Below are 26,880 nucleotides of genomic sequence, written 5' to 3' on the forward strand. Positions count from 1 at the left end.
AATAGTGCTCGGGTATTAGTTCAGTGCTGGTACAGTTGAGTATCTCTTGATGAGCTGCTTTTATTGCTGCTTCCTTCGACACATTCATGTTCTTCATTTCTCATCCATACACACCTGTTGAACTTGGCATTTGGGATTTTAGAACAATAGATGCACCTACACACTTGTCAGAAATGCGATACCTTTAAGATCACGATTTCTCTGTTTGATACTTACAGCAGCACTCTTTCCTTTTCCTTTGCTCTTTTTTTTTTTTACTAAGTAAAGTGGTATTTGATGAACACTTGGTTCTTCTCATTTTGTGCATCCTTTCCAAAAACCCTTAATATAATTTTTTTTGAGTTCCCAGTGGAGCTTTACTGATATTTTGAGCTAATTTGCTTTTCTTGCTGCAAATGATTTTCTCATGTTATGCATGAAGTGAGAATATTGTGTACCATTTTTTTGCTCTTTGCCCATTGTAAAAAAAAAACACCCCACAGTATTGATGAAGCCAAAGATGATTGCAGGATAGACACTGACTTGTCATTGTTTTCAGAGCTTTCAGTGAAGCAGCAAATGTAGGCACCTTGTCACTTACAAATGTGCTGCTTTTAAGCTCAGTCTTTGTGCACAAGCTTTTTGCACTGTGTGTGGTCACTGTGATAAGGCTTGTATCACAACACTCTGTGTGGCCAGGAAGACCTATTGCTCCTGCTATTGTCTCAAGAGTGGAGCTGAACACATACCTTTAAAATAAATTTCCCCCTTCTCTCTGACCATTCCAGACTGCTTTTTGAGACTGAGACAACTTGTTTTCAGGCTGTCTTCTGTCCCAAATCCATGCCTGTAGTGCTGATACTGAGCAGAGCTGCTTGTGCCATCTGCTGCTGTGTGAGAATGACAAAATGGAGAGCAAATGTAATCTCAGTATAAATACAGCTTAGAGGCAAGCTAAAGGATAAAATGTTCTCATTGCTGATTTTCAATGGTTCCAGACACCTGGGAGTACCCTGTGAGGTAATTGGAAAGGGTACTTGGCTACTAAAGACTAAAAGGGCACACTAAAGACAAAAGGGCTAATGAGCTTGCAAAATTGAAATGTTATATGTCAGGCAGGGACACACAATAAACTTAAGCTTAATTTAAAACAGGACTTTATAGTCTGACGTTACAAGGCTTCATTTCTATGCATATAAATGCTGAATTGTACCTTTTTTTTTTTTTCCTGCCTTGACGTTGTTTGTTTGTCTGGGTTGAATACAACTTGCTTTCTTTGCCAACCTCCAAGTACCAGTATACATCCCTGTGGTGGCTGCTTTACATGTACTTTTTATGGAATGGTAAAAGGGGCAAATAAGTATATAATGGTTAAGTGCTGCTTATAACAGCATTATAAATACAAAGCATTATTCATAACATTTATAAATATCATTCCTTAGCTTGGTAGTTGGGATCACTGTAGAAAGCTTTCCATCAGTGTGCTGCTAGCACATGTAGTCATGTGTAAGTGAGGAGAAATGGGGCTCCCTTCTTCCCAGTGCCCCCCTCTTCCCTGCTGTGCCCTTCCTCTGTGCCTTTGGTGATGTCACTGTTTTGCTGATGTGTCTGTAGATCCAATGCAAGTGGTGAAGCTGTTTGTAGGTCCATTCACAGGTATTCCTGTTAACGTTTAGTGATGATTTCAATACACAACACTGCCTGTCTGGTGGGGAAGGCACATGCTAGAAGCAGTTCACCGGGTGCTGAAGCACAGTTGGGCTAAGGTCAGATGCAACAGCTGTTATATGCAGAGGATGTTGAGGAAACAAGGGAAAAAGAGGCTTCTGATGAATGTAAATAGGCAGGATTTCAGATGGCTGTAGACACACCCTTAAGGAAGTGTAGATATGCATCCTTTAGAATATGCATAGGTGGAGATCAGAGCGGCAGCTGTGTTCAAATAAACAGTCCTTGTAGATGGAGTACTCTTCTTTCTGGATGAAGCAGCTCGAAAATAAACCCATTTGTGTCTGCACCGTGTGTTCTAAATCTTGTCAAAGCTGTAAGAATCTGTATTGCACACGTGGTTTAAATTATTTATGTTGGTGACATAAATAAAGTGTGTGTGCCTAAGTTGTGCTTCCTATAATGACATGATTTTTATTATCTTGAAGCATTTAAAATTGACTTAGAGATGCTGGATTTTCCCACAACTTGCATAAAATCTGTATTACAGGTAAACTGTAGCATGTGGTTGATCCAAACAGAGGATACTGCTTGAATAGAGGAAAAGTGATAGGTGGGGAAAGGCTGGAAAGGGTGCCATGGTGACCTATGGCTGAGGAAAGGAAAATGCTGGGTTGATGTGGAAGCTAGCAGAAGAGAGAAATAGGCCATTTATTTGCATCAAAGTAAAGAGTGGTCAGGTTAGAAAGTTGTTTCAATCAATATTTTGGTTTTACCAGAAGAGGATCAGTTCCTAACCTGCGTAAAACCACTGTACCTCCATGTCTGAAGAGCGACTGTTTCGCATTCAGAGTCATGGAGAGGCTAACTTTCCTAATACAACTGTAATACCACAGAGCTGTATTTATTTTGGTTTTACCCCTGGATTCTTTCTTTAATTTACTTTGGATAGACAGGCTTTTATTAAAACTTAAGCTGCTTTATATCACAGGTTTGTTGTTTTTAAGGGGGTTCTTTAACAAGCTAAATTCTCTCTGTGCAGATTGCACTGGTGGACAAAGCGAGGGCAGCTGCCATTTTGGCAGGTGCCCTTCTTCCATTTGCCAGGACTCTTGCTTTGTAATGTTACTGTCACAAGTTGCTCATACTTGGGGAAAGGGTTGACAGAGCATCAGATTTTTCACAGGTTGGATTATCCCCGGTATGAAGCACCAGGATTCACTGTGGAAAACTGAGCTGTGTTCAGCTGCAGGCTTCCTGTGTGCTATCAGCGAAGTCATTAAAACCCCATCTTAAGTGGATTGCTTTTACAGTGGGAATCAAAATACCTCCTGCTTCACAAGGGTGAGGAGGCCTAACTTGGACATGCAACTAAAAGCGCATAGCTGACAAACACCCCTGCCTGGGTAGATGCTTTGGGACTGAGCAGCAGCACATTTTTCCTTCAGGTTGCATCGTGGGGCTGTGGTTTCTTGGGGTTGTGCAAACAGCAGCCACATTCCCGCCTGCCTTGACCAGGCGATGCCAGGTTGGTGGCAGCAGCAGCAGCAGCAGCAATGTCACTGTTTGTGCTAAGCTGAATTCAACAAGCCGGTTTGTCTTCTGTTCACAGGGGAAGATGCCTGTTCAGTACACAAACTGGAACACTTTGCTGTACCCTGAATGGAGAATTGCCCCTTCTGATGGCAGCCAGTCTTGCAGGTGTACATAAAGTGGCAAACCCACTGTTTTTGCTGAGATGTCATGGGCCAGGCTTTGGTGTGTCAGAATAAGTAATGTCCTCAAGACTTTCTGTTCTAGGTCACATTATGCCATACCTGCCACATTTTTTGTGATCGGGCTCTAAATGCTACATCTGCAACATGTGGGCAGAGCTGCCTGTCCAAAAGGGGTGTGTAGACTGGTTTTTACCTGGCATGGCTAAGGAATTGGACATACAGTGCCTTTCTGAGGTCTAGGAAAACGCATATCCAAGTGATTTATCCAGGCAAAACTGAATGTGGGTCACAATGGACCTTGTGTTTGGGGAGACTGCTTAACCCAAGTGCTTGCTCTTAACTGTGGTCATAATGGGAAGTCATCTTTTACTGTTTATAGCCTTATTCTTCTTCACCCTTCCTCTCTTTAAATGTCTCTGATAAGGTCTCGATGTCATTGCTGGGCTGCCATGTGATATGTAAGCCTGCCTGTAGCTCTGGTAGCCTGTGCCCTTGCTTGTCACACAGAGCACCGAGAGCAATGCAATGCCTTGCTCATAAAAGGCGTCATTATTCCCGTTTCTCACCGGGAGTCCAGCCCTGGCCCCATTACGGACGGGGCCCGTAGTGCAGACAGCAAAGCAGGACGTTTGCCCCGTGTCCTGCTCCGTCAGGCACCGTCCTACTTTGCCTTGCTTATTATCCGGCTGCCTAGAAAAGGGGCAGAGGATGGTACTGTCGGTGCTGGCAGCCGCGCTCCGCCGCGCCGGCACCGCCCGGGCGTGCGGAACGCGGCCGGGCCGCGCTGCCCGTGCGGCCGCAGCGCCGAGGGGCGCGGGGGCGGTGCCGGGCCCTGCTCGGGCCGGTTCGGGGCCGGGCCCTGCTCGGGCCGGTTCGGGGCGGGGCGGGCGGAGGAGCCGCGGCACCGCCCGCCCCCAGCGCCATTGGCGGGGCCGGCGGGGGCGGGCGGCCGGGACAGCGGCGGGGAGCCCGGGCCGAGCGCCGCTCCGCTCCGCACCGCCCTACCATGGTGGGGGATCACTGCAGCCTCCCCGGTGAACGGCCCGTGCTCGCCCAGAGTCCCAAGCCCGGATTAAGCTGCAAGATGGTCCTGCAGGCGGTGGGCAAAGTGCTGCGGTAAGGACGGGGCCGGCGGTGGCCGTGGCGCCGGGCTGCCCACGGGGCATCCCGGGAGAGGAGGGAGCTGGAGCTCGAGTGAAAACTCCGGCCGGGGCGACGGGCGCTCCTGAGCCCCGCTGCTCTCTGCAGGAAGGAGGGAGGCTGCTTTTGGCTCCCTCTGGATCTTGTGTAGCGATCGGGGAGGCTGGAAGTTGGAACAGCAGTAAGCTCTTGGAGAGGAACGTTTGTTCACCCTTAATACGGCAGTCGGGTCTTGTTTGTGCTTTCATGAGAACTGGCTTTCCAAGACGTAAGCAGACAGCGAAGGTCCTGGCTTGCCTCAGTAAGGATTCTGACCAAGATGCTACATATGCTTTGGCAAGTTTTCCACAGAAATGTAAGATGAGGGGGAAAAATTGCTCATGCAGCTCAGAAGGGCTTGTGTGAACACTAAGACGTGGATGACTGCTGAGACCAAAACCAGACTCTTTGGCAAAGGATATGCGGTAATTCTATTCGGAGGAGTTCTGACCCGTTCTGGTTGGCAGGGAAAAATGTCACCACAAATATTAGGATTAGGAGCCTCGTTCTTCAACAACTGCAGCTTTTTTATTTTGGTTGTGTTCAGATATTCTTCTGGGATCTGTGGAGAGTTGCAGAGCTGCTCCAAAAAGGAGCCTTGTTCCTCCAGCATAACTTTATTTGGCAAGCTTTCGTTCGTCCCCGTTTCCTACTGTCTGTTGCCAATTGTTAAATGTTTGTCAACAGAAACATTATCCCTCTCTTCCTCTGTTGACTCATGTCTCTCCCCGAGCGAGTTTAAGGGAGCCATTTATTAAAGCAGGGTGTTCTGATCACAAAGCGGCTGAGCTCTGGCTGGGGCTTCAGCTAGAGGAGTTCGCTGAGCTTGAAGCAGCCTCGGTGGGAACAGCTGCTTAGATTTACTCTTTAAAAAGTCCTGTAGTGTAGTTGGTTGTTTTTTTTTTCTTCCCTGTTAAAAATACTTAACCCTAGAAAACGTTAATTTAAAGAACTGAGGTTTGTTTCTTTTTCAGCTTTTTAACAAGTTTAATGTCCCTTCTTTGCATTTTTGTGGGGCAGCGTGTCTATAATTCAATATGGTGTTACACAGCTGGTCATATCGTAAAATCCTTCGGCCAGAGACTTGCTATTCACGATGTGAACCTTTTGAAGTTTTTGGTAGCTGTTCTATTGGCAGCTCTCCCAGATGTAAATAGATGGGTGCCTCTGTAGGGAAGAATTGCCAAACCTTTTGTTAAGTATCTATGGCGACTTATTTTAAAGTATAGGTAAGTTCTGTGATTTAGCAGTGAAATATCTTTTTAATTTGTGCAGCACACACTTTCTAAGAAGTGGAACATTAACCTCAGCCTTTCTCCTCTTACTGGCATGCGTGCAGAAATTGTGCATAATTTTGCTTTTCTTCTGAGATGTATTTTCGATGTTTACTATAAAACTATTGTGAAAGTGGGAGAACATTGTCACACATGAAATGCTTTGAACTCAATAATTAATAGCATGACTTTATTTTGTTGAGCTGTTACTAGATAGGAATGATTACTATTTTGTAGATGAGTGTTCTTTTAATGTGTCTTTTTGTTCTGTGTTATCTCCTTTTGTTTGTGGTTAGAGAGCAGTGTGAAGTCACAAAAACTTTCTTTAGATGCCAGACTGGGTCTCTTATTTCTCCTCTAGAATCTGCTTCAGATGCCTTATCTGACTTTATGTGTGTTACATCATCTTGCTTTGTTCTGTAAAACATAAACTCATCCTATTCTGTAAAGAGCTCAGGCAGTGTGAAAGCACAGGCACTGATGAGGAGCCAGGTAGATGCTGTATCCAGTCAAATTTCCTTATTGCAGAAATGGGATATTAGTGCTTCAGAAAGTGTAAGCCCCAGTTAGTGATGGTAGAAGAAGGAACCACATGGGACCTCATTTTGGAAAAAATGGTGACTTGTTGGTGACAGCTGGGATGGGATTTCTCTGAACAGAGGCACCCACAGCTGAGCTTCATCCACCTTATTGTTAGTAGAAAAGAACAGGGACCTTAAATGTCCTGGAGGTGCAATGCCACACCAATAAAGTGACGTGGTGATACGTACATTGTAGTTATAAGAAGTTAAATGAGATATATCCCAAATTACTGTAGTATCTTGCCATCACTTTCAGAATCAAAGTGGTATCAAGTACCACTTCTAAGCTTGGCCACCTGAAACTGCTGATTGAGTTTTCTGCACTTCACACTATGCTAAACTCTGTATGGAGTAATTTTTCTTCTATTGATCAGGCCATCACCAGTGGCTTGGTGATGAGATCAAAGGATATCTTGCTTGTGCACAGCCTAGTGTTATGAGCAGTTCCCACTGCATTTTAGGCCCTTTTCTTTGGCCTAACTGGGAACTGTCACAATCACAGTTTCCTCCCAGCCTGCCAAGGAATTGCAGAAATTCACAATGGACAAGGGATAGAATGTTTGTGTTCACTCTAAACTGCCTCCACTCCCGTCTCTCTCCTGCTTGTGAATTATAAAGCTCAGTTGTTCTTGTACAATACTTAATCAGTTTGATTTCCTGCATAGCAGATTTGTTGTGTTATTTACACTGAGCGAGTAGTTACAACTAACACACTCCATGCTTTTAACGTGTAGGTCCAGCTCCTCCTGCCCGCTGGGTACTGTGTGTGTCACACGTTAGTAACAGCTGCCAGAGGAGGAATCAATACACGAAGGAAACGAGGAGGGAGGTGTGAGGAAGCAGAAAGATTTCATGAGAAGAGCAGTCCTGAGAACCTGAGAAGAGTTTAGAAGAGCGTGGGGGAAAGACAACTGAACCATAAAGGGGGGAAGAATGTAACAAAAGCAACAGATATGTTCTCAGTCTTTCTAATTAATGTTTTATGAAAACCATGGTTAGGTTTATTGCTCTTTTAAATTATTAGTGATTCAGCTGTGAAGAACTCTGGAGATGCTTGTATCTTTCATCATATTGGTTAGTAAACTGTGTTTAACACTTCAGGGATGGGAGCAAGGCTACGCACTTGTAAGGATTTAAAAAAATTGAGGCACCAGTAGAAAAGTGTCATCTCCCCTTTAAATTAGTCACAGCATAGCTGAGAGGTTTCTTAACACAGTGTTTAATTAAGGCTGTTTAATTTCATTTCACTTCATATGTTTTTGAAATATGTTAATGTAATTTTTTTCCCTTTTCTGTACAGAATGGTGCTATTATTTAACCCACAATTAGAGAGCAAGAAAAACCTAAAATGGATGCAGTTTTTCTGGTTTTTGTTACTTTGATTTCTGTGAGTTGGTGGTTCTTGAGAGTGGTGGAAGGGGAAAGGGCAAAGAGTATCATGTCAAAACTTGGAATACTATTCTATTTTTAAGCATTATTTCATTAGTTGTCTGAGTTTCTTGTGACACCGTGGATTCCTGTCAGCTTCCTTGCAGAGGTCTGCATTTTACTGGCCTCAAGCAGCACAAAGTGGAAGGAAGACCGAGATTCCTGGGATCTCTCCCTTTATTGGTCCCAGCAGATAACAGAGCCAGCCATAAGCGTTTTTTGGAGCCACATGCTGCTAATTTCAGGACAAAATGTTCACTCTCTGTGCCAGTGCCTGAGTCCTGATGCAGATGCTTGAGTGTGTTTGCAGTGCTGACACTTTGGGTCCTGTGCTGGCAATTTTCAGAGGCTGTTCCCTGTGCAGCTTCCTAGTTCTTTGTGTTTCCTTCTAAGTCTCCAGTGAAACTGAATCCCTCTGGGATAGTTGACTCTTAATCAGGGATACGGTGGTAGGGAAGAGGAATGATGCAGTCTACACAGAGGTCACTGTGTAATGTCTTTTGATAAATTCCAGTATGGTTTATATGTACACACTGTCCTGGATGAGTGTGGAAATAGGTAAGTTAAACCTCTCCTTTCTCATAAGAGCCTCCCTTTTTACAGCATTGTACAGGCATTGATTTGGATACCAACTAAAAAATAAAACAACCAACCCCTCTCTTTTTTGGGTAAGTGCTTTTCAAGAGTGTAGTTATTTGTCTTCAGTGATAGGGTGATAATGATTGTTTCATTTGGATAAATTAGCAAGTTTGAGTTGGCATTCTGGATGCTGCTATGTATTTTTATAGCCAGAACTTGAAAGTTTTTGAAGAATTAAATTCCTTCTCTATTTCTCAATTCATACAAGGATGAGGAAGAAAACAGATTGATTTTGACGTTGTATTCTGGTTTTTAGGTGATCATGCAAGGTTGTCTTATTGTGTTCAGGAGCCGGAACATAGATGGGTGGAAGCAGAGGAGCTTCTCTGCTGCCTGGACTCCCATGGCTGAAGACAGCTGTTGTCTGTGATGCTTGTATGTATCAGCAGGACTAAAGCAAATATTAAAAAAATTAATCCTGTTTTATTCCAATTTAGACAGAAACATTTTTTAGCAATTTAGTCCGATTCACAGTATTAGAAAGTAATTAGAAGAGCCTTGTTTAACACTAGCTAATCTGATTAATGCAAAAGCCTGGGACAGGCAGAAGAGAGAAGGAAGGGAGGGCAGTATGCAGGGAAAGGGACTTACAGGCAAAATGCTCTTCAGAGCCACATTGGCTATTTTTATCCTGTTCTTTTTCTTTCTCCCTCCCACAACTTTCCATTGTACTGAAATAGTTCAAAATGTTTATGGTTCAGGGCAACTGACATCACTAGTTGTCATGCTGTGTCCTGCTGAATATTTCTGTAACAGGAGCTGATTCCTCATTCAATGATGGCCTTTTGGTACTCTCAGCTGCTCACGAAGGACTGGTGACACTGTGGGACAGTAACATCTTGTGCTTTGGCAAGGGGTGACCAGGCAGGAGGGACTCTGGTGGCTCTTCTGTAGGAATGGGAGCATGGATGTGCCTGTGGAGATTGCTCTTTGCCACAAGTGTCCTGTCGTCGGGGCAGAGCTGGTGACAGGAGGCAGGCCTGGGTGGCGTTTCCAGCCTGATGGACTTACCTGGCTGGGATGTGCCTGCTGGAGAGGCAGCTCTCCCTGCATGTGCTGGTGTTCCATGTGTAGACACAAACTTGTAGTGCTCTGCTTGACGCTCAGCCGCACGGCGAGCTGTCCGATACCTCTGACAAAGCCGTGTCGTGACTGGGGCTCTTGCTGGAGCTAAGCACTTGCAGCTGTGCTCTGGAAAGATGCTGTGTCTCACAGGCAGGTCCAGCCAGCACTCCTCTGTTTCTTTGGGATAGTCCTCTGCTCACTTGTGTTCGCTGCAGGAGTGTCACAACTCTGGGGCATTTGTGAACATCGGTCAACTGTGTACAGTGTATTAACTTAATGAAGAACTTGGTGTCTTTCTTCAGAGGTATTTACAGCATAGAGTTGTGTTTTGGTTATGTGTTCCACATCCTGTGAAGCGATAGCCAGAGGCAGAGGACTGCTAGAATTCTCAGTGTTGAAACAACCCTCTAAGGTGTCTCCAGAGCTCTTACAGAAAGGGCTCCTGGCCAAGGTTAAATAGCATTTTTCTCTTGTTTAGATGCAAAAATGTACTTCTTTTTTTACTGAAGATGCCTCCTGGACACTTTACAAAGAATCTATTTGACTATATTCTGAGACTTGTGAAATTATTCACCCTTCTTTTATCTTGTTTTCTTGGTATGCATATAGGATTTGTTCCAGATTTTAGCTGCTTGTTGCAGTCTGGAATATTATTTATATCTGAACAAAGTATGAGTGTGCAATATTAATCCTTCTGGGAGTTGACTACAGTTCCTGGTTTGTCTCTTTGTTTCTTATGTTGCAATAGCCCATGTTTCTGGTGCTGCTCTTTATGGGAAAGTTATCCATTTCACACAATTTGTGTCTGCTGTTTTCTGGGATCTCAAACATCTGTGCACTCCAAGACTTTCACCAGGTAGGTTTTTAGGAGAAAAAAAAGTCCTCTGTAGAAGAGCTTTCTCTTGCCATTCTTCATTTTTTAAAGAGATGTGGTGTTAGGAGTGTGATCTCCTGAATAAATCCTGTGTCTCAGATGGCTGAGACAAGAATCTGTCTGTTCCATCATACATCTCTCTGTGACTACCAAAATTGAGTTTGTTAGAGTGTTATTTTGTTGTGGGGAATTTTAAAATTCTTTTCTTAATCCTTCGTGCTGAGAAGTTCAACAGAATCTTAACTAAAATGTCAGCAAATTGCTGTCAGAGAAGAGATGCTGCATTTCTTTTGAGAGCTGCCAGCACCTAGTCTCTGGAAAAGGAAGAAGATTGGATGTATGGGATGTATGGATTAACCCTTTCTCACAACTTTCGGAAGAAAAAACCTGCTTCTTTGCATGAATGGAGCCCATTAGCACTGAAGCCAGGTTGCTTGAGCTTATCAGAAAATTCTGAAGTGCTTTTGCTCAGACAGCAGGAATGCATGGTAGCAGATGCTCCCCAGGTGAAAGGAACATTGTGGATGTCTGTGTGATTCCTTTTATTTTTAAAAAAGGAAAAATCAGCAGTGAGTGCAGCTGTCCTCAGAAGGGCAAGTAGTGGCAAAACATTAAAATCCGTACCTTACTATCTGGAAAAAGTAGTCCTGGCACACCATCCAAAGTACATGGAGTTACTGAAGAAAGAAGGCTTGGGTCTCTTCATTGGTGGTTTATATAACTTCACACAGAGGTGGGATGACATGATGTGCACCTTGGTGGCTCCACTCACACCCATATTTGCTCTTCAGTCCAATGTGTCCACACATCTCAGGCTCAGAACACCAAGGTCTTACAGGGAAGGTGCTGACTGTCAGCAGGATGCATTTAGCACAACAGGGAAGAGGAAAATTCTGATTTAGAGGCTTTGCTGATTCCTTCTTTTATAGAGCCCCTAGCTTTGATGTGACTGATACATTTCTTTAGAACTATGCAGGGAAAAGATACAGCTTAGGTCTTGAGACCACATTCTGCGTGGGACAGAGGGGAAGCTGTATTCTCTCTCAACATAAATAGTTATTTTTGTATTGCTTTGCAGCATGGAAAGATTTTTTCATGTCTAGGTAAATCATTCAAATCAATACATTTTTAAATCCACACATAACCATCCCTTTGAGGGGGTGATGCTGGATTGCAAAAGCTGGGGCAGAAGTGTGGCTTCACACTGCTGTTTGAGCAATGTCTCAGGTCTTGGTCTCAACTTCTATGAACCAATCAGTTGCAAATCCCACATGAAGAGTTAAAGATCTTTTTTGTCATTTGTGCATGCAGCCAAGGGAACAAAACCACTTCAGTACACAACTGTGCATCTAATTTTAGTATTTGTTTTTGAAAATTACTAGTTTTCCTTAACCAATTTCTTGATTGTGCTTTCAGCATTTAATTAAGAGACTGAATTTGTATTTTAGCAGGCTTTTGGAGGTAACACTACAAGTTTGGGTAGATCTGTGAGTTTTTTCCAGGTTGCTAGTGGATCAGTATGGCTATAAAGGTATTTCCACTTGCTTTTCAGTCTCCTGTGGTATATTTGGAAAAGTAATAAATTAGGGTTGGGAATCACTGCTGTCTCACTGGCTAATTAACAGTGATCTAACTGTACCAGTAATTAAACTATTACCCACCCTACTATTTTTTTCAGCCAGTCATTCAGATGTTCTTTACTTTGGCCTAGGAATCCATAGTTTGTATTTTAAATAGATTTTTTTTCTTCCTCTGCTGTACAGAAAAGCTTCAATGTGCTGTTTTCTAAGAAATTCTGAAGCAGCTGTGTGCTGTTGTTGACAAAACTGAACAGAGCATTGCATCATTCTGTCAAAAATCTTTAAAAATTAACTGCACGGTTACACTAGTGAAAGTTTGTACGTATTATTTGTTAGTGAAAATTACCTAGTTAAGATAATGCTTTGATTCTTTTTCCCACTGGCTTTCTGACCCTGTGAGGAGACACACAATTTATGCCTTATATGGACTTCAATTTTTAAGTTTAACAAGATAGTTCACACTAAAACTGAAAGGCCCTGCTTCTCCTCACAGGATCTGGTCTAAGGCATGCCAGGAGAGATGACTTTGGTTTAAATTAAAGCCAAAATATTAACAAAAGGAGAGAAGGTTGGGGAAACAGTTTTTGTTCTCTGCCATTGAGAGGTGACCTTGACTCATAATATTTTTTAGTGAATAAATATCCTTCCTAATTACACTTCTGTGCTTAATTTAAAGTGTAAGAGATGAGTTTGTGAAGCTTGATACAGAGGATGAAAATTTTAGGTGGGGCTGCTTCCGCACATTGGTATTTCTTTGCTCAACTTGCTCAATAACTAATGACTGGTAGATGATTGAACTCCCCCCAGCTGTGAGTCGCAGTGCAGCAAGGTGCACATATGTGTGCTAGTACACATGCTTTAAAAGTGAGGTGGCAGGTGCAGGCATGCAAAATTGCTTATGAATAGTGAAAACAAGTTAGATTTTTTTCCACTCCATGCTATCTGAGTTTATACTGTGTACTGAAGCTGCTGCAAAGAAAGCTGAGATGTTTGAAGTAGCTGTGTTGTTACCTGTGTTTCCATGTGCACTCTCAGTTGTAATGTGCCCTAGCACATTTGTCTCATTAAACCACGTTTTTTTAGATGGAAAGTTGACAGAGTTTGTGTGAAGGTATCAGCTGTTGAAGTCCTGCCTACTGTGTGATATAGGTGTCATTTTCCAAGGCGGAACTGTAGCAAGAAGGCAGGTGCTGAACTTATTGAGTCTCTTCCCAACAGGAATAACTAACTTGTCCTTCTGATGCAAGACACTTTTTTTTTGCCTAAATAGTTGTGATTTCACATTGCAAGTACATGAAACACTATATGCACCCATCTTCCAACACGTAGTATGTGGGTAAGCTTGACCTGCATATCTAACATGGCTTTGCTGTTGCAGGTTTTCTTTAGGTTTCAGTGGTGCATAAAACCAGTCTGTATTGTCAGATAATTTTTGGCTGTTGTTGTACAAAGAGAGTTTGCAAGGCAAGAAGGCAGTGAGGAAACTAAACCATTTTTTACAAAGGCAAACTTGTCTGCACCCTGGTACTCTCTGAACAGAACGAGCTGTCTGCATTTGTATATCTTGGGCTGTATAGCAAGAAGGCTGATTGCTGAAGCCAGGTTGCCATGGTGAAATAATTCCCAGCAATTAAAGCACAGTTCCATCCTGAAAAGCAACTCTGTGCAAGCTATGTTGTGAAATCCTGCATTTACGAGGCCACGAGGTTTCCAAATCAAATTTGCTTGGTTTAGAAATAAAAAGGTAGCTTTGCAGTCTTCCAGCTCTACAAACTTCATCAGGGTTGGGACTTAGCAGTGCCTTCAGTGATTTATGTGCTCTGCTGGTGAACTCCCTCCCTGCAAAGGTGCACCAGAGGGTACTGGATGTGCTCATCCAGAGATAACAGGGCTGTATCAGAGTAGCCAGGAGGAGCAGTTGCTGCCAAAATCTGAATTTAATAATGACGCAAAAGTCAAAATAACTCCGTGTTCCAATAGGAGATTAGAGGATAATAAATCACTGATTAAATTAATAGACATGTCAGAAAAGACACAGGAAATATATTTGTTAATTGAAAATTGTTTGTGGTTTTACTGCAGTACATTAAATTTTTCTTTCAATTTTCAGAGTTTAAAAACCTTAAAAGAGAGGTAAAAGGTTTTTTTTCCCTCCTCAATTACATTGTTTTTCCTTGTTCTCTGCAGGCAGCATTTATGGCCTCTAGAGTTTCAAATTGTCGGCTGAGAAAATACTGCTCTGAATATAATAAAATACCTGAGAGATCTGTGTTTGTCTTCCCCAGAGTGCAAAAGGTGTTAAAAGCCACTCCAAAACTTGCTTTCAAATCTTGGTGCAGATCACTTGTTCTCAAGGTGCTGTGTGGGACCTTTCCACTGCAGCACATGTAACAACCAAGCTCGATGGCTCTGCCATTGTCTGCTCTCAGCTGAGAGCACATTTTCTCCTTTGTGCATTTTAATTTGAGAAATGTAAGGTATGCTGTAGATCTCTGCCTTGCAATGTTTTTTGTTTTAGAGAAAGAACTATTTATCTCTTCTGGTTTCCAAAGGTCGTTGGAGAACTAGCTGAGATGTAAACAGTTACATGTGCAGATGTCTGTGGTGAAATGAATCCTGGCCCTACTGTGTAGCTGCAGTATGGGATTATGTTTAGCAGTGGAGGATGATGAGGAAGCATTTGTGTTGCTTGAGGACTAATGGCATTTTTCCTCTAAGGGAGGCAAGGATACGGAACATCCTTATCTTGGTGTTGTGTATGGGCCTGATGGGTGTGGAGTGTTTCCCTGGGGACTGAAAGGAGCTATGTGTTAACAAGACAAAGCCCAGATCAGAGCTCCTCCAGCCTGCATTTTCAACTGATGAATGGGCAGAGCTGTCCTAAAGAGTCAGCATGGGGTGGCCTCTCCTGTCCCCACCCCAGGGTCTGCTCTGAGTGCCATTCCGGAGGAGGAGCAATTGCAAGCACAGGAGAATAAACTATGGGACACCTTCTCAAGCAGGGATTTGGGGTTTTCCCTCTTTCTGTTCAGTTTTGGCTTCCTTTCAAACAGTTTGCCAACTGGAGACTTAAAGAACAACAAAAACAAACAAAAGTCACCACTCCATGTCATTCCCAGGCTCAGGACTTTGGGCACCTCTGACTCAGTGCTCTGCCGTGTGGTTTGTTCTAGGCATTGAGTAAATTAATTGTTGCAACACTTAGTCTATGACCTACTGAATCTCTGTTACCACAGACCTTATTTGGCTCCATATAGAGATGTTGAAAATAGGAAAGATTAGTCCTTTTTATTTCCTGTTCCACAAATTACTATAATAGTAGTAAGTTGCTTAAGAAAACAATCTTCCAGAGCCTTCGTGCTGGCACCTCCAGATTGGGATATGTGAGGGCTTTTTGCCACCGAGGTAAAAGAGAACATTTCAAAATGATGAACAACTACATATTGGGTAAATTTGTTTCTTCCAGTGAATTGTTTCTTTTAAAGCACATCACTGGCTCCTAGAAATAATAGTAATCTGTTTGTTTCCCACTGGACATGGCTTCCCTGGTGTCCCAGCTGTGTTATCTGGAGGGGAACCTGGGTCAGGAGGCTGGATACCTCTGTTCAGTCTGGGGGAGGAGTTCTGGCAGGTAGGCCCAGGGAAGAAAGGGAACTCCAGTGCAGCGTGTTTTACCACAAGAATGCACTCTGCACATTTTTGCAGCATTAGCTGAGCTGTGGCATGCCTGGCCTTGCCTCTGCAGCCCTTCTTCCCAGAGCCAAGAACCGCATTGGAGACAAGGTGGGGGACCCTGGGCGCCAGCAAAGGAACCCCTGGGATCAAACAGGGGAGTTTATGTGCCTCTGGCACCACTGTGGGCAAACACCCAGCTTGTGCTGGGAGGTGAAGTACCTCCGAGGCAAGAAGAATCAGAGGTGTTTGGGTTGGAAAAGACCCTTGAGGTCATTAAGTCTGCCATTAAACCATATCCACACATCATAAATACTTCCAGGGATGGGCTCCAGTGCCTGATAACTCTTCTGGTGCAGAAATTTTTCCTAATACACAGTCTATACCTTGAGGCTATTCCTTTGGTCCTATCCATTGTTACCTGGGAAAAGAGACCTTTTCTTGCTGCAGCCGCTTTTCAGGTAGTTGTAGAGTGCTAAGGGAGCAGCCTCTCTCTTGGCTACACAACCCTAGATCAGTCAGCTGTTCCCTGTAAGACTTGTGCTCCAGCCCCATCATCGGCAGATGAGTGGGGAGTCCTGCAGAAGGGCACAGAAAGGCCTGATGTACCAGACATGGCATGGTGCAGGTGCCCCATGTTCTCCTTGCTTTGCCAGCAGCACCAGCTGGAGCTCAGTCTGGCCCTACAGAATGTTTTGTGCTTTCTGTTGAGAAGCAGCATTATGAAATAATGTTATGGCACTTGTCATCCTTAACATGCCTGCCATGCCTTGGCACCGACTGTTTACAGCAGAGCATCCGGAGGCCAAGCTAAGATTCCCTTTTAAGGCAAAGAGCCACTATGAGAATCCCGAAGAAAAAGTTTCCCTGGCATGTAGGGTACATTCTTCTTTCCTCCTCTTCTTAAATAAACTATTAGTAACTTTTAAAAACAGAACAAAAATGAAGAAGCAGGGCTAGAAATGCTGCCAAAGACGCTTTATGCTGCGCAGCCCCCTTAGACCTGCACAGCAACCAAGCCCTGGAGCTAACCAGGAAGAATGAAGAGTGAAGCTGAGGTCAGAGGGGTCTGTGAGAGACCTGTGGCAAGAGGAGATTGGAATGGAGACTGCCTTAAAAAGCTTAGTTTCCTTCCCTTCCACAACCCTGGAGAAAAGCACTGTCCACAGCAATCTGTGAACAATTGTACTGAATGCTGCCCTGGGATTTGGACTTGCTTTCCAATACCTTACACAACTTCCTTTCCCATGCTGATGTTCTTTTCTTCCCCAATCCTGAACGTGGATGTGTACAGCCAAGATTTGTGGTCTGGGTGTGCTGTCACGTGGCATTTCCAGCTGAAGACTTAGCGGTGATCTGGGTTAAAACAGGACATGGGATTGCAGAAAAAGAGGTGATAATCTTGTGCTGTTTTAAAGAAAGAGGGGAAATACAAACATCATCTCTAATGTTGTTCTCAAAGGAAGGGCAGCTCAACTGATGTTTGAAGGAAGCTGTTATTCCCCTTTTTGTGCATGTTCTACAAGTAAACAAAGACACTGAATTACCAAGAAGAGATTTAAGCTCCATAGCCCTTCTAAGTTTCCAGGTTTTGCTCTTAATTGAGGAGAAAAGGCAGTGGGCTGATGGGTAGGAAACTGGACAGCATTCAAGGGTTTGTTCCTGACCTGTAAGAAGTGGCGTAACCTGCTTCTTCATTGTTCTTGTCACTTGGACTCATAAATTTTAGCTCATAAAACTGTTTCCTTCCTGCTATGAATGGGTTCAGGACTCCCATGCTTACGCAGAATGTTTGTAACCAGAAATTAACTGATAATTTCTTTCCCGTAAAGGGCCACATAAAAAACCTATCAAGGTAAAAAGTATGTCTGTGAGCAGCTGACCTGGTTTGCCTTACAAAGCTGTAGCCTTCTGTGCGTGGCTGGAATCAGTGTTTTTCCTTTCTACAAAGGGAGTACATAAGAGGGAGAGACCTTGAATATTGGAATTTTTTTGCCTTAATGTGTTTCACTCTCTCTTCTGTTCCACTCATGAAGGGGAGAGAAGCTAAAATGCAAACATCGAGTATAACTTTCATTTTGAATTCTAAACCCTTATTCACTGGAAGAATAAAAACAGTGTTCGTGAAGTTTGGCCTGAAGGACAAATGCTAAAATGTTGTCTAACTGCATCTCTAATTTTGTCTTACAAGAAGCTAAACCCCCATCCTTAGACTGCCAAAAAAGTAGGTTTTGGTAGGAGTACTTCACTTTATAACACTTCATATAGTGGTGCATGTTTTAAAACACAACACTTCAAAAAGAAAAAAATACAGGATAAAAAATTGAAGGCCCAGATGGTTTGAGATATCAGCTAGTTCAATGTGTAGAGGTGTACTTGGAATATGGTGTTGCTGTTGCAGACAGTAATCTCTGTAAAAATTCTAGTTGGGAGTGCACCATTTAAACTGCAAACTTCTCCAGACTGTCAACTGTACAGATTGTAAAGTGCAAGCCAGGTTACTTGAAAATAACCCCCAAATCCTTGATTGTTGTTTTTAATATAATTCGGTTATATTTCTGTGGGCATCTTTGGTTTTGATGTTCCTTAAAACAATTTTTTTCTTTTTTTTGGCGTGCATTGCTGTGGACTGCAGGATTCTAGTCTCACCAACACTAATGGAATATGTCAGAGCTGGATTGGCAACAGTTGAGACTTGCTCTCTTCTGAATTTGTGGGGATTGCTAGGATTATAGCAGTTCACCTTATGTAAGGAATAGGGTCAGTTGCTAAAAAAAGCCCACAAAACCCCACCACATTAATCACAAAATATGTGTCTTTGTCCTGTAAGGTTCATGGTCCATGGTGATTTTCATCCTCACAGACTTGAGATGGTTTGTGAGTTTTGAAGCTTGCAAACAGAGGTGGATTTGCCATGCCAGGCCTGTCAGACCTGTTCTGTAAATATTCCAATGGAAATTGGGGTGTTTGAGACTCGGTTGGAACCTGAAACTAGTGCATGATCCAGAGGGTACATAGTGATGGGAGTTTTGCCTGCAGCTCTGGTCATCACCACTATAGGATTTTAAATAACTAACTTTCTAAAGTTTCTCTTATTTCCATTTTAACATGCCAGACTAAAATGAGAGAACCCACTGATGTCATGTACTTCCAAAAGAAAAAGTAAACAGCCATTCATCCCAAGGACAGTTGGTTTGGTGTGGAGGATGGGAGAGGGGGATCAAAGTATCATCAGTTGTCCTTGAAGAGATTTCAGTTTCAGATGCAAGGTAAGAAACTACACAGCTTGCTGGAGGCAGCAATAAATTATTATAGCTGTGCTGATTTCCTCTGGAAAAAAGAGGAATCCTGAACTGGTAGAAGTCATCTAAAATAGCATGGTCAGTTTAGGGAAGTTTGTCATTCAATAAATCATTAGTCTTCCCTCTGTGTGATCAACCTGGGAATAAAAAATGTGCATGACCAGAGCCATAGATGCCTGGTACAATTCCGAAGTGATGTGAATGAACTGCATCAGGTTATGAAGCACATCCACATTGGGATGTGGAGACATTTGAGTCTCTGGTCCTTCTTCAGCTAAATCAGATTGCTTCATGTGTGCTTCTTTCCAAACAAGCCATGTTGGTTTACACTGAAGCACATCTTTAGCATTTGTACCATGAATCAACTTCGAACCTTACAGCCAGTTTCTGCTGTAAATGAAATGGGAACAACACTTCCTCAAAATGGAAAAAACTAAACCTTGATGGTGCTTTGAAGATACTTTGAAGTACAGAGTTTTTTAAGCCATGAAACTACTGAGCAGCTGATCAAGAATTAAATGAGAAAGATTAGAGGAGGAGCCTTATTAACTGACATGGGATAAGAAAGCATGTTTGAAAACTGGCAATTTTATTCAATCTTAACAAAGCAGACTGGGGAAAAAATCAGCAGTGGGCTGTCATTTGGTGGAGTGTCTTAAACATCTCTTTCTCCTGTGAAATCCAGGCAGACTTGCAGCTGATGTGTTTTCTAGCTGGACACAAGGCTGGGTGTGGCAGCCCTGCTAGAACCATTAGTGTTGTACAGTCTTTGCCTGGCACCAATTTTCTGAACCTTCTTCTAAGACTTCAGGAAAGTGATCACTCTTCTGCCATTCCCCATCACTTTTCCCTCTCTGAAATTTATTTTTCGGTGTTTCTTGTCCTGTGGCATCACATTCAACTGAGTGCCTAAAACCAGAGGCAGACCTAGCCTGGGAATTGTCTGAGGAGTTAGTTTGTACTCTAGTTTGCCTCTTGGTAAAAACTATGGAGTGCTGTCTCCTTGAATTCCCTGAAGATGTTTCTTTCCTTAATTAGCATTTAAGTACTGATAGACAGGAGTAGTCTCAGCTGTGGACAGACCACCAAACTGCTGCATAACAGCTACTTCTGCAGCTGCTTGGGTGATAGTTGGCGTGGCATGGACATGTTAAAACAAATTTAGCAGAATTCTCTGGTTTCTGAAGAAAGACTCGTAAACTTGGATCAGGACTTGAGGTGCCTATAGCTGTGTTTTGAAAATTCTGCTCTTTCTGTGGTCTTAGATGACAGTTATGTTTTCCAATAAACAGTCATATACAGGCGATGAATTTTGGTGTTTCCTGAATAGAACAGTAGAACTCTACTGTTCTTGACTTTTTTTTGTATTTGTGTACTTTAAACATAAAATGAAAAATAAAGGAACGCATCTTGAATGAGAAGAGCTCACAAAAAGGAGGTAATGGATTTCACTTTGTGCCTTTGGAGTTGAGTCCAGCTGGTGTTTTCTTAACAGGTTTTTGAAACAGCTCTGAACTTGGACGTAGGGGTGAGCAGAGGGAAGGACGCTTATTCCTAAACTTTGCACTATTTAGTAATCCTGGTGATTGTGAATGAATAAGCTTTGGTTTATCTGGAATATGGAAGTATTCTTGGTTGATTCTTAATCATATGTAATTGTGTTTCTAAAACAGGGGGTTTTTTCATACTGCTGTATGCTCCAGCTTTGTAAGTTTAAGAAGAAGATACTTTACACTAGGGGCTGGTATTGATAGTTCCCAAACTAAAGCCACAGTTGTACAGCCTAGACTGATCATGACTCAATTAATTGGAGTAAGGTAATAGAACCTAAGTTCTGCCTAATTGGAGAGGGTTACATGGCCCAGTTCAAAATTACATTTTTTTAAGGCGGGATTTCTTTTTTTTCTTTTTTTTTTCTTTTTTTTTTTTATTTGAGTTTGTACTTACAGTACTGGGGCCATGTAATGTTCCAGCTGCAGGTCATGGAAATGCTGGTGTAAACAATTTTTGTGATCTTGCTGTAGTCTCAGAAGCTGCAAAAGGTTAACAAGATGTTTGTGCTGCACATGGCAATTTGACATTCAGGTTTCAGTGGTGTGAATAAATCCTCTAATAGCAGTGATTCTGGGCATTTTGCAGGTTCTGCGATGATACCCAAGAGGTTCTTTTTAAACTAAGCCAAAGCCTTAGAAAGGGGCTGAGCATAGAAGCTTTTGTTTGAAGTGCTCCAGTTCCAGCACAAGGCAGTTGTGGAAAGGCTTACAAAATCTATTTAAAAGACTCAAAGTGGTTGCATGTTCTGATCTAACAGAGAATTGGCGTTTGTGTGAAAATGAGAGGCTTTGGATTTTGCAAAAGGAAAATGTAGTGTTGTTTACAGTGGCAAACTCATGAAGTATATTTAGTGTTGAATTTTTGTTTATTCTCTTGAAATGGGGAAGAGATGCTGAAGTGAGGATGAGGTACACTCCACCCATTCCCATGTGATGGAAGGCTTGCCTCAGTCCAGTGTGTCTTGCTTCCTTCTGTGGTTTTCCTCCACAGCCGCCTGACAGACTGTCTTTGACCTCTTTGTCTCTCTCTTCCCTCCTCCTCCTTAACAGAATGCTTTTAGCTGGTGTGGCACAGCCCTAACCTGGGGCCCTCGGTTTAATTATCCTGAACTACAGCAAAGACAGAAACTTCTATCCAAACTACTTCTCACTGATAACTTTTTTTTCATCGAGTGTGGTTAATGCGGTTTGTCAAACCAGTCTCTGAATCTGAAGGTATTTTCTACATGACTGTTACTAGAACTATAATTTTCCTTAAAAAATCAACTTATCCTTGAATGCCAGAATCCTGGTCTCCTCCCCCCAGCCAAACTAAACCCAGAAACCACTAAATGTGGCAAATGCAAGGGTTTGAAGACAGGAATAGTCTGACCAGGAGCTGTTATCTAACAGAGTAACCCCTCTATTAAGAGCCTTGCACTGAGGAACAACTGAATTCTCATGTCCTAAAGCATCCCTTTGTGGAGCAGCTATGAGAATTAGTCCAGTTCACTTCATTAAATAAACGTAAGGGACAAATCCTGCAGGCTCCATTTGGATTGGAATGCACTGCTGTGGAAAAAAGACTTGGCAGGAAATGGGCAGGAGTACAGCTCTTGTGCTGAATTCATCCTCACAAATACTGCCTTTAGTTTATTTTCATTCTGTATTTATATTCTTTAGAGAGATGTTCTGTGTTGTATCATTTAAAATATGTCAGAGGTATCCCCTTTTAAGCCATGAAGCCTACCTTTCTCATTAAGATAGGAAAGAAGGTCTGACCATCTGTTCCCTGCCAGACACCTGCAGTGCTTTCTGCACGAGTTTGAGTGCTGCTTTCCTGCCTAAGGTGCATCTCAGTCTATCCTTGCTCTGGTAGGGATTATGTGGATGATGAGTCTTTCTGAAGATGGGTTTAATAAACAGATCAGTAAAGAGCCCATGAAGAGAGAAAACTGAGTGATCGTATTTTCTTTAAGAAGAGCACTGAGACTTCAAGCCCTATTCCAGGAAAGATGTATATCACATCCTCACAGCAAAAATTAAGCCTGTGTGTATCTCAGACAGGAACACAGTTGGAAGATTATTTGTGTTAAGAGCCAAAATGTGAGGTCTGTTTCCTTTGGATGAGATCTTAATGAGTTTTGATAGCAAACTTAATGCAGTCGTCTGCAAAGGTGGGCTTGTCTTGGCTTTACAGGTCCTTAAAAATCACTTTAACGAAGACAGCCTGACATTAAAAAAGAACTTGCATCTCTTCCTTGCTTTTACATTATAATGGACAGCAAGTATTGTCCTATGATTGTGCCTCACCATTAAGTACATCTTCTATCTTTGCTTAGGAGGATTTTTTAACTGTAGGAACACATGGATGTTTGGATCACATAGTCTAAAAGATCAAAGTGCTTGACCCACTGTCCTTCCTCTGAAGTTCGACTGAATCTCTGGTCCAGGGTTGGGTTGGGAGTCTATTTAAAAATAAGTGAGAGGAAAACTCTAGTCATTACAGCAAACACTTTACAGATGTGAGATGAAAAGTCACAATATGCCATGGAGATAAATGTCTTTTATAGAATGTGGTTTCTGTGCTTTTATAAATCCAAATGGAAGATTATTTCATAATGCATTGCATTTCCAAGGGTTTTCAGAAAAGCATGAATTCAGATCTTTCTGTCCCAGGTATCCCTAGAACTGAGAAAACAGGTGTTTTTGTGGTTAACACTGCTTTTAGCTGGAGTCACATATGTTCACTCAAGAAGGCTTCTGATAGGGCTTGGAGAGCAAGGAATGCTGTAGGCTTTGAACGAGCAGCACCAGCTTTTCCAGCTATCTTCTTGCAACAGCCGGATTTTCTGTTTCTCAGACTGCTGTTCTGCAGGTGACCAGGAACTGTGTGACACAACAGGTTGTTGGTCCTCACATGGGCTCCTTCAGGCACAGAGCTGTCCTGCTGTCACCACTCTTCACAGGCCTGAGGAGAGACCAGTGCTCTCCCAGGAGTTTGCAGTCTCATCTAGCCAAAGGGCAGGGGAGATGGAGCAGCAAAATGAAGCTATGGAGAAGAGAATGCAGGAGGAGCAGTGTAAAGGCAAATAATACAAGGATTTGGATGAACTAGCTGCTTTCAGTTTTCTGTAGCTGTTCAACAGTAGAGCTAACCCGACTTCTCTCTTTTTTAATCTTTTGCAGGAAGTCCAAGGGAAAGCCAAATGGTAAAAAGCCAGCACCAGAAGAGAAGAAACTTTACCTAGAGCCAGAATACACAAAATCCAGAATTACCGACTTCGAATTTAAGGAACTAGTGATGTTACCACGGGAAATAGACCTCAACGAGTGGCTTGCCAGCAACAGTGAGTATTGTGTTCATGCAGCTTTGAGCTTGCTGTCCATCCTCAAGAGGCCATTCATTCACTCTTTTTGCTGTTTTCAGTGCTTAGAGAAACACTCAGTACTATTTATGCTTACTGTGTAATGCATGTCATTATACCTTGAGTGGTAATTAAACTGTCTCATGCACAGCCCAGCTGTGCTCAGCAGCATGAAAGCCTTGGTGCATTTCCTCCTTCCAGCTCCCTCCCTGTGACACTGAGGGCACTGCAGTTTTGGATGCTCTTTGGAGAACCATCAAGATTCCTGTTGACTGCTTGCTAAACTGGCTGGTTCTGGATGTTTCTGACTCCAGCTGTTGACCTTCCAGAAGCATTTTAAAAATACAGTTTCTAAAGACTTTATGTAAATCAACTTAACCCTAAAGCCAGAAGTTGTGAAGTCTTTTGGTCAGATTTTTTCCTCCTCAATCCTTGCAAATTTTGGTGGAATTACTGTGGATTTAAACAGTAGACAGGCTGAAATTCAGAGATCTGACCAGCTACTGTGACTGAATGCTGTACCTGTGCACTTCAGCCCTGATTTGCTGTACTTTCCTGGGCTACTCTTGCCAGTCTTCACCTGCAGCTATGGCCTAGCCTTGTGTATATTTTCAACAGTGTGTGGTAGTAGCAAGAAACTACTTTAAACCACATACTAGGAAAGTTTATAGAGACTCATTAAGAAACAGTGAGGTGCCCCATGAGAAGTATTAAGAAGTTAAATTATCTCAGGAGATTTTTAAAAAGTAGAAGTGTACCAGGTTTCATGCTGGTTGTTTTTACAAGGAGATATGTTGTGAAAACTAACAGTGCTGTTTTCCAGCCACTGTAGATTTTAAGTCTGACTTCAAAAGAACATAGCAAATTGTTTGCCTTCAGCTTATAGAGTATTCTACTGTAAAGGTGAGGCTGATGATGGAGACACTTTCCAGTCTTGCTGCTTTGTGAGTAATAAGAGCTAATGCATCATGGTGCTTTCATCTTAAATCAAAACAAGAGCTTTCATTCTGTGTACCTCTTTATTTTGCAGTACATCATTAGGCTCATTTAGCTAAATCATGTTTAAATTTGTATGCAAGCTCAAGACTGAGGTCGCTTCATTTGCTGTATTTAAATAATTGTCTGGAGGATAACCAGTGTTTGAAAATATTTTACTTCTGAATTTTTTTCCTTTGTTTATTTTTCAGCAACAACTTTCTTTCATCACATCAACTTACAATATAGTACAATCTCAGAATTCTGTACAGGAGAGTCATGTCAGACCATGGCAGTGTGCAATACGTAAGTCAGTAGTTTCATTTATTACATGTGCAAGGTTTCATGTCTTCAGAGTTGCCTGGGGGAGGATATTGGTGTTGGATGGCATCGGGCAAGTGTTTTACAGCGGGTCTCTGCTTGCTGAGAACGTGTCAGCTGTGCATCCTCTTCTCTCCCTTCAGCAAGGTGGTGTGGTGGACATCTGTTTTTGTGCAGGACTAGAAGGATGAGAAGCTCTGAGTGCTCTGAGCTGGTTTTGTAAGGTCAGATCAGAGAGGCAGAGGAACCATGTGTGTGCTTGGGGGAGAGGGAGAGGAGGGTGTTACAGAAACTTTCCTGTCCGACCATCCAGGAGCCACTCTGGCAGTCAGTTGTGAGCTGTGGGACCAAGGCCCCTTCACAGCTACACATCCCAGCTCACTCAGACCAACTTTTCTTACTGCCTCGACCCACATTTTCCATAGCAGAGTCTCGGATATCCAGATCCTTAAACTTGGTACAGTAACTAAATAACCTCATAACAGCCCAATGTGGTGCCTCCAAGGAGGGGCCCCAAACAAAGGAAACCTGGGCTTTTATACTCTCACAGTTGAAAAAGCCTGAGTGAGTCTTGGGGTTGTCAGGTCCTGCTATGTCTCTGAGTGTCCCCTGGCTGGGCCACAGGTCCCCATGTCCTTTGTTGTGCCCCTGCCACGAAGAGCTGAGTCCTGAGCCTGCAGTGCAGCTGCTCATGGAAATACCTGCAGGGAGTGTGCTCTTCAGCTAGGGCAGGGCAGGACTGTCCATACTGGTTACAGTGCTAGGGTTCCAGAGAAGGCAGGGCAGGAGAAGCGAGTTGTGAAAACCTCAGAGGGTGCTTCTGAGAGCCAGAATGCTGACACAGCTCCAGGCTGCTGGTGGATAACCTCCAGCCTGATGTGAGCCACAGCCTCTCTGCCTGAGCCCCTGGGCACAGAGGACATAAGTGGCAGCTTTGCGAGAGTAAGGAAAACTTTTTGGTTTGGTGTTTCTTCGCCTCTAGAACTTAGTAGACTTTAACATTGACTAGCAGTCAGTTCTGAAAGAAAGCTTTGTAGTGTTACTGTACAGTGTGAATATAAGAAAAAGTTACGATAAACTTCTGCTGCTGATGAGCACAGTCCAACGTGATGGAATATGAGATCCAATCAAAACTTGCTCATGTAAGTCTGTTGTGTTTAGGGTTTTTTTCCCTCCAACATGTGTTGATAGTCCTTTTCTTCCCTCCTCTTGCATTTTCTGGGATTAATTTACTTGAGATGGATTTTAAAAGAGACAACTGGGCAGTTAATGTCGTAGTACATCAAACAACATCCCAGAGAATATGCAACAGAACCATAGCTCTATGTTGTATCTCTGACAGTCATTACATAATTCTTAGAAGGAAAGCCTTGCTTAATGCACTGGGCTATCTTGTACACTTGAAATTAATATCAGGGGCTTTCTTTGAGAGCACTCAGAAGCATGCAAAGTGTATGGAGGGTATTTTTGCATGTAAAAGTTGGAATAACTTTAACTGTCAGTTAAAGACTGTGCTAGAGACTTTGAAATCAAGCTGGAAGAGAAAGTAATAAATCTCTGCTGGACCCAGATTTTATCAAAAGGAGACAGCATGTCTCTAAATAAGAAATGGTGAGCAGTAAGATGAGTATTTTGTTGATTCTCATTCCCAGGCTTACTCATGTTTAAATTCCTGATGCAGCACCGGCTGTCCCAAGCACCGAGTTTAACTGTTTATCCACTTGG

At 42.8% G+C, this 26,880-nt stretch overlaps 1 protein-coding gene across 3 annotated transcripts in view; it reads left to right on the forward strand.

The window, feature by feature from the left end:
• Nucleotides 1-26,880, forward strand: part of MOB2 (MOB kinase activator 2) — a 109,130-nt gene that overhangs the window by 75,155 nt on the left and 7,095 nt on the right. For 2 of the 3 annotated variants that reach the window (XM_058863577.1, XM_058863568.1), the window contains exons 2-3: nucleotides 23,681-23,841; nucleotides 25,047-25,140. In XM_058863577.1, the coding sequence (XP_058719560.1) occupies nucleotides 23,681-23,841; nucleotides 25,047-25,140 (255 nt within the window). Of the gene's footprint in view, nucleotides 1-4,297; nucleotides 4,482-23,680; nucleotides 23,842-25,046; nucleotides 25,141-26,880 lie in introns of those variants that run through there. The other variant, XM_058863561.1, reaches the window with a different exon arrangement.

Source organism: Poecile atricapillus, chromosome 1 (assembly GCF_030490865.1).
Source record: "Poecile atricapillus isolate bPoeAtr1 chromosome 1, bPoeAtr1.hap1, whole genome shotgun sequence".
In the NCBI taxonomy this organism is placed as follows: domain Eukaryota; kingdom Metazoa; phylum Chordata; class Aves; order Passeriformes; family Paridae; genus Poecile; species Poecile atricapillus.